This window comes from Ipomoea nil, unplaced genomic scaffold, assembly GCF_001879475.1.
Source record: "Ipomoea nil cultivar Tokyo-kokei standard unplaced genomic scaffold, Asagao_1.1 scaffold1274, whole genome shotgun sequence".
Lineage (NCBI taxonomy): Eukaryota > Viridiplantae > Streptophyta > Magnoliopsida > Solanales > Convolvulaceae > Ipomoea > Ipomoea nil.
The window spans coordinates 147,961-158,151 of record NW_017617702.1 but is presented as its reverse complement, the minus strand read 5'-3'; the positions used below and the strand labels follow the sequence as shown (position 1 = coordinate 158,151).

Here is a 10,191-nt window from a genome sequence, read left to right as displayed (position 1 = left end):
TATTATTATTATTATTATTATTATTATTATTTTGTATAAGGGTATTTATGTCTTTAAAACATATTCCATTGCTATTCCTTTAACCAACCAAACACTGGAATACAATTACTAAAGTCTATTCCTTCAGCCAACCAAACAACAGAATACAATTCCTATTCTATTCCTTACATGTACACTTGTAACTTGTAGCTTGTCTCTGAGAAAAGAAAATCTAGGACCAAGCAAGGCTTTGGTCAATATATCTGCAAGTTGATCTTTTGTTGAGATGAAATTTACTTGAATCTCTCCAGTAACAACTTTATCTCGCACAAAGTGATAATCTATCTCTACATGTTTGGTGCGGGCATGGAAGATGGGATTGACACACATATATGTAGCTCCAAGATTATCACACCATAATTTGGGAACCGAAATCCCTGTAACACGGATTTCACGCAAAAGAGACATGATCCAAATCACTTCAGCACAAACATATGCTAGAGCTTTATATTCAGCATCAGTAGAAGATCTAGCAACAATTCTTTGTTTCTTGCAGACCCATGATACTAGATTAGATCTAAGAAAAGTAGCAGAGTCACTTGTGGATTTTCTATCCTCCGGATAGCCAGCCCAGTCAAAATCAGAGAATGCATGAATTTCCCTTGAGGATGACTTCCTGACTCGTAGGCCGAAATTAACAGTTCCTTTGACATACCATAATACTCTCTTTAGTTGTTCCCAGTGAGTAGTTCTAGTTGCATGCATGTGTTAACATAACTGATTGATTGCAAATGATAGATCAGGACAAGTGATGGTTAAAATGCACCCGCTAAACTCCTGCATTGTGTAGGATCATCGTGTGGAGTTGCGTCAATGGGGATGGATTTTGTCGTGGGAATTGGGGTGGACAAGGACTTGCATGCAGTCTGTCATTCCAGCACATTTTAGAATATCCTACATGTATCTCTGTTGGCAAAGTAAAATCCCATCATTTTATTTAATTGCCTCAATTCCAAGAAAAAAACCTGGTTTCACCAAGATCCCTGATTTTAAATGCAGTAGAGAATTCTGAAATCAACGGCGAGGTGCATAACTTCTTCACTGAGAGAAGAAATCAACATGGACATAAGAGCCCGATCATGACGAAACCATGTTGCGTAATCGGGATTGGGTGCCGGCAAGCCACCTTCGACGACGAGAAGATAAGGTGGCGGACTGGGTTTGGTTCCATCGATGAACGACATGAGACCATGTCCATCAATAAACGGAACGACCTGATTTCTCCAAAATAGATAAGTTTTGTGTGTAAGCTTAATACGGATAAAGTGATGAGCAGTAGAAAGCGAAGAAATAACAGCGTTAGCGGAAGACGTAGCAGCGACGTTGGAGACAGTTCGTTCGGATGATTGAACAGATTCGGTAGCAATTGAGCTAGAGAAAACAGAGAAACCCCTAGCTTTAATAGATACCAGATGAAAACTGTATGAATTGTATTGAATGAACTTAATTACAACGGTACAGACACAGGGAATATATATATAAGAGGAATCATAGGAAGACTAGAATATTGAGTCATACTATGACTCAAATACAAGAATCCTAATACTAATACTAATAGAAACAATGGATGATTTGGACTTGATTGATGCGAGTTAATAACTCCTATGGTCCTCCGAGTTTTAAATGACCTCCATTAGTCCTCCATATTTTAAAAAATAACCACCTGTGGTCCTTTTATGACGTCACGTGGTCATTTTAAATTTGGAGTTTTTTAAGAATTAGGACCACGTGTGGTTATTTTTAATAACACGGATGACCATTGGAGGTCATTTAAATCTCGGAGGACCACAAATGGTTAATCGCTAATACTTGTAGGACCATTGGATGTATTAACTCTGATTGATGCTGATATGGAAGTACTTAAGGTAGAAAGTTATTGGGAAAATGAGATTCAGGTAGAGTGTTTGAGGGTAGATGAGTATGTTGCAGAAAAACTAAGGGAGCCAAACATAGGAAAAGTACCTTCCATAGTTGTTGATGCTGATATGAAAAGTAGCCGAACAAAAATGATGACAAAGGATGAGTATGAAATTAACTTTATGATGAGGAGTCAGTTGTTGATTTTGATAGTGATGGTGAGGGTAAGTGGCCTATATTTAGACCTGCAACAGACATGAAGGAGCCCCATTTTACTTTAGGCATGACTTTTGCATCTAAACAATAGTTTAGAGAAGCTGTGCAAAATTATGCTTTCAATAATGGCAAAGAAATTAAAACACTTAAAAATGACAATAAGAGGGTGATTGTTAACCGTACACAGGAGGGTTGTCTTTGGAGAATAGGGTTGAGGAAAGTACTTGGTTCACTGTCATACATGGAGGATTTTTAACATGACAGATGAACATGAACGGTGTTGATGGGTTTGGGAGAATTCTATGTGAAGTCTTATGTGGTTGCTAAAAGGTGGTCAACTGAATTAAAAGACCACCCTGATTGGATGATGAAAAATTTCAACGATATGGTGTGTAGTCAGGAGGGATTTTATGTTAGTGATTCACAAGCCTATAGGGCTATTTGGAAGGCAAATAAACTAAGAGAAGGTAAGGAGGAAGATAATACCTTCAAGAGGATTTGGAGTTGTTGTGCAGAAATGTCAAGAACAAACCCCAAAACAACATGTGTTGTGAAACTTAGTGATTTAACTGATGAAAGTGGCAATCACAGATTTATGAGAATGTAAGTGTGTTGTGAAGCTAGTGAGCAAGGATTCAAGCATTGTAGATGACCAAAAGGTGTAGATGGCTGTCACCTTAGAGATGCAACTTGTGGGATGCTACTAATAATTGTTACTGTTGATATAAATGATAGTATATTTCCACTAGCATATGTTGTTGTGGAAGGGGAGAAAAAGGAGTCCCGGACTTGGTTTCTACAGCTTCAGAAGGAAGATTTGGATATAACTGAGACAGTTGAGAATGTATACTGCTTCATTAGTGATAAACAAAATGGATTGATTCCAACCTTTGAGATTGTGCTACCTACTGTGGAGCATCGATTTTGTGTGAGACACCTTCATGCAAATATGAAGGTGGCAGGTTTCCAAGGGAAGGCACTTAAGGATTCTCTATGGGCTTGTGCTAAGGCAACCATTGTGAATGCATTCAAGGTTGCATTAAGCAAACTTAGGGACTTAGATGAAGATGCAAATCAATGGCTTGGTGATAAGAGTCCAACAGAGTGGTCTAGATCCCACTTCTCTACAAACTCCCACTGTGACATGTTGGTAAATAACATATGTGAGCCTTGGAATGCATCTATATTGGAGGCAAGGGACAAGCCAATTATTGACTGCCTTGAAATGCTTAGGAAAATGTTGATGGGCAAATTCTTTAAGAAAAGACAGAAAACATCAGACTGAAAATCTTTGATATGTCCTTCAATTGTGAGAAAGTTGAAGAAAATTGAGAAAGAGCACTACAAGAAAAATGCACATATACAACGGTTAATAACCGTTGTCGTAGGGGTAAAATTTCTGTTGTTGAAGCCGGTGTTGTTGTAAGTCCCGCGCATAGACAACGGTTTTTAACCGTTGTCTTTTCTAGAAACAACAACGGTTTTTTAACCGTTGTCTATTAAGTGTTGTTGAAGCTGGTGTTGTTGTAAGTCACGCACATAGACAACGGTTTTAAACTGTTGTCTTTTCTAGAAACGACAACGGTTTTTTAACTGTTGTCTATTAAGTGTTGTTGAAACCGGTGTTGTTAAAAGTCACTCACATAGACAACGGTTTTAAACCGTTGTCTTTTCTCAAAACGACAACGGTTTTTTAACCGTTGTCTATTAAGTGTTGTTGAAACCGGTGTTGTTAAAAGTCACGCACATAGACAACGGTTTTTAACCGTTGTCTTTTCTATAAATGACAACGGGTTTTTAACCATTGTCTATTAAGTGTTGTTGAAACCGGTGTTGTTAAAAGTCACGAACATAGACAACGATTTTAAACTGTTGTCGTTTGTTTCAAAGACAACGGTTTTTGACTCGTTGTCTATTCAATGTTGTTGAAACCGGTGTTGTCTCAACGGTTTTTAACCGTTTTTAACCTGCTTATATTTTAATCGTATAAAAAATCAATTTATCCATTCACCATAGCCAAGTGTAGTTACATAATTTTGCACAAGCTATGGTTCAAAATACAAAAGAACTAATTAACAAGTCTAAATACTTCCATGACCAATTCAAATTGAATCATATATCATCCAAGTCATAATACTACAAAAAACAATTCCACAAACCAAATCTAAATGATCACAGCATTCTAATGATCAAATCATACCTACTCCCTATTGATGCATTAAAAATCTAAGTCATTCAAAATAAAACTTAAAAAAAAATGCTAAGCAACCTGTCTCTGACAACCAAGCATGGGCATCGATCTTGTTGTTCAGCTTGTTCACGTTGTTCAATTTGTTGCAAGGCATCGATCTCCTGAGGACGAGTCATCCAAGCATGGGCCTCCCTCATCTATTCGTCTTTGTAAAGAATGGTTTCCTTTGCAATTCTGTTCTGAAGATTGAAGAATATTCAATTTGTCAGACTGCAAAATTCTAATCAGCAGCTAATGTTGCACAAGTACTTAAATATTTTAAATTATAAAAGTATCAAATGCATTCCATAATGCAGTTTCTCCATGTTACCATACTACAAAGCAGTGAAAGTATTTTCAGAAATTATGGTACATATGAATTGACCTGTTCCTGCAATTCCATAAACTGATGTTCTTTCTCTTGAATATGTTCCTGAAGTTCATGAAGTTGCTTAATATGCTGAGCTCTTTCAGCTTCAGAGTTGTCCCTCTCTCTCCTGGAAATTTATGAACTTCAGTAACAAATATAATAAATAAAGCAAAAAATATCTCAATTCTCTAACAATTTAAAGCTTTTAGTTGAGGTAGGGCACACAATTCAACAGTAAGATCATATAATCACCCATCACCCCAAGAAACCATTTTAAGTTAGGTGATTGTTTGATTTGAAACATGAAAATCATTACTGCTAGTGCAATGTAGTTATGTAATTCTTCCCATATTAAAACTATATCGCACATGCAAGCTCAATGGTCATAAACATGAAACTTAGTTTACACAAAGAATTAAGATCAAGAAGGCTTACATTCCAACAATGTGACGACACACAGTGATATTCCCAACATTGCAGTCACACTTAACATTGCTCTCAGACCAACTTGGCCGCGGTTACGCTATCCCAACTCCTTCGAATTTGCACGAACGAGCATTGAACTTCCAAGATGTTACACCCATATATGGTAGTGACAATCTGCCCACCATCTTTGTGCTTGCCATTTGTTAAACATCTCTCAGCTAACAAAAGGCAACATTGTGATCAAATGAGTGAGTGTATGGAACCATAAAAAGGTAAATCCAATTAACAGTACTAGAACAAAAATTTTTAGAAATGTTGTAAACAGTGTTTATGCTAAAACAAAGTATATTAATTGAGATGTAAACAGCCAATAATTGTTGTGTTTAATAGTACTTCATATTTTCTAATTTGTAGAAGTCTTAGAAAGGATAGTCTATTGTTTTTTTTTTTTATAAGAAGAAGATAGACTATATGCAATGCCACATTAAAACATAATAGTAAATCTTCTCTAAACAATGGTCACACTCTCAACAATGTGTGTATAAAATTCATCTGCTTAGCTTGAATTACGGTGTCCATCCATATGGTAATAATCAAGATAATTTTTCACCATCATAAACTATCACATTTTTATTAAGGGATGCCTCTTGGTTATGCATGTTAGTTACCACTACTAATAAAAGATTCAGCTGGACCACACTGAGTAGAAAACAAAAGAAAATGATTTATCCAACTATCACATTTCACATTTCTAAAGCAGTGTGCTAAGGGAATTCTCCTGGTTACGCATGTTAGTTATCAATACTAATGAAATATTCAGTTGGACCACTCTGGCACACTGCCTTTAAAAAAAAAAAAAGCATTTATCCCACACCATTCAGAACTCACCATGATGATTTCATGGGCACAATTACCTAAATATGAAATATCGAGTGGAAATAAAACATTACAATCACTTGACATTCTTTAAGTTGCTAACGTATAAATAGTTTGGACTAGTGATGAACATGTATAACACTTCATTGAAGTTCTTATTTGAAGTTTTCTGATCCAGTTGAGCCTGAAATATCTCTTAGGTGATTAAGGAAAAGAATGGGCATTGAGTTCCATTGAGCATTGAAACTTGCATATTGTGGGAGAAAGAGCTTGATCTGGTATGGTATATAAGCACAAGGAAAGGAGAATTCCAAAGGTATCGATCAGTGCAATACATACCTTTCCAGGATGAATTTCCCTTCCTTGTATTTCTGGCTTTTGTCCTCAGCAGATTCCTAGAGTTATTAACACAAACTTATCACCACAAACTATTGGAGAAACCATGTCAGAAGCATGTGTAACAATAGGTGATTCAAGTGTGTCACGTGACGAATGAGAAACTCACATATTTCCAGCCAAGCCAACTGCAGCAGCCCACACAACAGATGTCAACAACAGTGTGCATTCCTGTCATCATCATCTGCTCTTTCCTTTCCCCTTCAAACACATTAACGCTGTAACACAAAAGGAGAGATTGAATTGTTATGGCATCAATATGAGAGAAGCAGTTCTTTCTGCAGTTCCACAAGAAAGCTAAGCACACAACATTAATGAATGTGATTAGTTTTGAAGAAATAAAGCTCTTCTCAACAGAATTGTTCCCGTCAATTCTCTGCAAAAATGTGAACTGTGCTGTTGATGTAACTCTGTTCTATCTATTCAAAGTTACGAGCAAAGAAAAGGCATGCAATTTATTAGTAAGATCACAAGGTCATTCATTTGATCATAATTTTCATTTAAAAGTTCATATGCACTCTTTTGAACTAATATGAAATACAAAATATGAAAGCAGGAATGTGGATGTCCGGAGGAATGCACAGTTATCAAAGGTCTGAGTTTGATAACAGCTAGTAAAGATTGCACACTGTTACCATAACCTCTGTCGAAAAAGTTTGGCACTCTACCACTGAATACTTACACATTCTCAAAGAGATATATGCCTTTCTATGCCTGCTGTGGAAAGACTGAAAGCAGAGGTGAACACTTGTAGAATTAAGCAAGTGTATCAGGCATGGGCATTGCTTAAAGAAAGGTTGGAAATTCTGCTTCTAAAGAGTGAACTTTGGGTCATATGGATTGTTTTCCACCTAAAAAGTATTAAATATGAAAAACAATCATATATCTGCAGCATTTAACAAATTTTACTAAAAAAAATCTATTGGAAACCACAAGTAGCCACTACAAGTATGCAACAAATACAATTTACTTCTACAGTTAAGATTACAAAACAAAACCACCACCATACACACATACATAAATAAAACATGCATTCAAGGATACACACAGAATATATGGCCTTGTATCTAATGACAATCCCTTCTCCAAAAACTCAAATACAAACACATAGGCGCACGCACTGATGCAGTACAAAACATATATCCAAAAATTCAAAATAAATTTCTTAAAATATCACAATAACAATAATATTTGAAATAAATCAACAAAAAATTGAAATAAATTAAATATAAAATAAATAAATAAACTTACCAGTTGTGAAGGATGGCGGCTTCGGGGATGGTTGTGGCGTTTGGCGTCGGTACGTAGCGGTCGCGAGTGAGCAGCGTCGGTGGAGGAAAGGCAGCGGTGGCGTCGGATGGCAGCTACGGCGGAAGAAGGGCGTCGGCGTCGGTTGTGGTTTCAGATCTATTGGTGGCGGGCGGAAATGGCTAAGGTCTCAGATTTGAAGAGAGGCTGCCAGCAGATCTATAAATTTGGCTGAAGAAAGGAGGAACGTCGTCTGTTTGAGGTGATGCTTGCGGGCTATAAGCTTGAATCTCCGATGAAGGAATAAGTCGTAAGGACTAAGGAGGGAGGAGGTTTAGGGAGAAGGCGCCACTTAGTGAAAATTTTGAGGCCAAAATTTGGGTATGGCGCCATCTTAGGAATATATTTTTTATTTTATGAAGATATTACTTTTTAATAGTGCCAAATGATAAAAATCTTTCCTGTAAAATATTTTTATTTTTCTGACGTTTTATGTTAAAATTAAATTTTAAAATAAAACATTTAGGGACGTTTATTATAAAACGTCATTGATTCTATATTTTTATTGACCAAAAAATTATATTTCGTCAGCAAATATTACAAAAAAAAAATTATTGTCTGTACCAAAATATATAGTGACGTTATTTAATATAACGTCGTAAATAATAACAGAAGGCGGTTATATAAAAATCGATGTGTATTAAGTGACATAGTATATAATAGAAGACGGTTATTTAGAAAACCGTCATCTATTATGTGTCGTAGTATAACAACATATAACATAAGTCGGTTATTTAAAAAACCGTCTTCTATTAAATGACGTAGTATATCATTTATGTAGTAGTATATCATTATATTTGGACAAAAAAATTTAATTACATTTTTATTTTTGTTCTAGATCTTCTAAACATCTATTTTCATCTCGTAACAAAAACAATGAAGGTCCAAATTATAGGTAAAAGATAGGGTGTAACACTTTAGTAATCAAAAGTAAGTGTGCCTTCGTGGGTTTAGCTTTGTTTGATATGTTAGAGGTCTTGGGTTTTATCTTTCTTGGTGGCATTTTAACCTATATTTTATACAATCATTGTCTTGGTTCTTAGAGTCAACACAGAACCAAACTCGTTATATCTTAAATGTTGCACTTGAATAAATAAGGGTTGGTGTGGCTTGGTGGGTTTAGCTTTGTTTGTTATGTTAAAAGTCTTGTGTTCAATTCTTCCTAGAGGCATCTTTAACTTACTTTATAAAATTGTTGTCTTGGTTTACACAGAAGCAACCCAGTTATATATCAGATGTTGCACTTTGGTACATAAAAGTTCGTGTTGCTTAGTTGGTTAAACCTTATTTGTTATGTTTGAGGTCATAGGTTCAACTCTTGTTGTTAACATCCTTGTTTTCATTTTATACAATTGTGTCTTTTATAACCGTTGTCTTTGTAGTGTTGTGTATTCAAATACGCTTAAAGACAACATACCAATAACAACGGTTAAATAAAACCGTTGTCTTAAACAAATAAAGAACGCGCAACGACAACGGTTATATAAAACCGTTGTCATTGTAGTGTTGTGTATTCAAGTGCTATTAAAGACAACACATAAATGATAACGGTTAAATAAAACCGTTGTCTTTTATAAAATAATAATCCGCAAAACCGTTGTCTTTGTAGTGTTGTGTATTCTAGTGCGCTTAAAGACAACACACCAACGACAACGGTTAAATAAAACCGTTGTCTTTAAAAAAAAAAAAAGAACGCACAAAGACAACGGTTTTAAATAACCGTTGTCTTTCTAGTGTTGTGTATTCTAGTGCGCTTAAAGACAACACACCAACGACAATGGTTAAAAAAACCGTTGTCTTTTTAAAAAAAAACGCACATAGACAACGGTTTTAAAAAACCGTTGTTGTTGTGGTGTTGTCTTTTCACAAAATGCACAAAGACAACACACTTATAACAACGGTTAAGTAAAAACCGTTGTCTTTGACAAAAGTGTTGCATCAAAGACAACGGTTTTGGACCAAACTGTTGTCTTTTGTACAAAAGACAACACTTTTCTTAAAAACTGTTGTCTTTCTAGTGTTGTCTATGTGCATTTTTCTTGTAGTGGAGGCAGCAGGTTACTTGGCAACACAATGTGATTTCTTCAAGTTTGAAGTTGTGCAATTATATGGAGATCAACAATAGGTTGACTTGGAGTTGAAAAAATGTTCTTTTAGGATGTGGGACCTATCTGGCATTCCATGCAAACATGCAATATGTGCTATTTCGAAAAAATATGGAAAGGGTGCAGTGTTTGACTTAGTCCATCCATGTTACTCAAAAGAGACTTACTTACAGGTATATGGTGGTTGTATCAACCCCATGACAAGTCCAGATAAGTGGCCTATGTGTGACAGAAACACCCCCCCCCCCCCCCCCATTGCTTCCTTTGTATTCTGCCAAGGTATTAATGCATTGCCTAGTCATTAATGAGTGGCATATCTATGAACATTGATTTAACTTATGTTGCTATGCAGGTTGGGACACCAAAGA

The 10,191-nt window shown here is 35.9% G+C and overlaps 1 protein-coding gene and 1 long non-coding RNA gene across 2 annotated transcripts; one reads left to right on the top strand and one right to left on the bottom strand.

Annotated features, from left to right (window-relative positions):
* The first annotated feature begins 1,889 nt into the window (after positions 1-1,889).
* On the top strand, positions 1,890-3,397 carry LOC109184652. The gene is made up of 4 exons (XM_019334677.1): positions 1,890-2,120; positions 2,204-2,332; positions 2,423-2,715; positions 2,848-3,397. The coding sequence occupies exons 1-4, from the start codon at positions 1,890-1,892 to the stop codon at positions 3,395-3,397; spliced, it is 1,203 nt and encodes a 400-aa protein (XP_019190222.1).
* A 1,110-nt stretch (positions 3,398-4,507) lies between these two features.
* Positions 4,508-4,883, bottom strand: LOC109184656. Its single transcript, XR_002054835.1, has 2 exons — positions 4,728-4,883; positions 4,508-4,542 (listed from the first exon to the last, which is right to left on the bottom strand). It is a non-coding gene; the product is annotated as an uncharacterized LOC109184656 (long non-coding RNA).
* Between the last annotated feature and the right edge of the window lie 5,308 nt (positions 4,884-10,191).

What these genes read in the sequence shown, in the direction of transcription:
- LOC109184652 (XM_019334677.1), top strand. Translation starts at nt 1,890, where the DNA reads ATGGAAGTACTTAAGGTAGAAAGTTATTGGGAAAATGAGATTCAGGTA. An exon ending in TTTTGATAGTGATGGTGAGG is followed by an intron (nt 2,121 to 2,203) that starts GTAAGTGGCCTA and finishes TCTAAACAATAG; the next exon opens with TTTAGAGAAGCTGTGCAAAA. An exon ending in AATCACAGATTTATGAGAAT is followed by an intron (nt 2,716 to 2,847) that starts GTAAGTGTGTTG and finishes TATAAATGATAG; the next exon opens with TATATTTCCACTAGCATATG.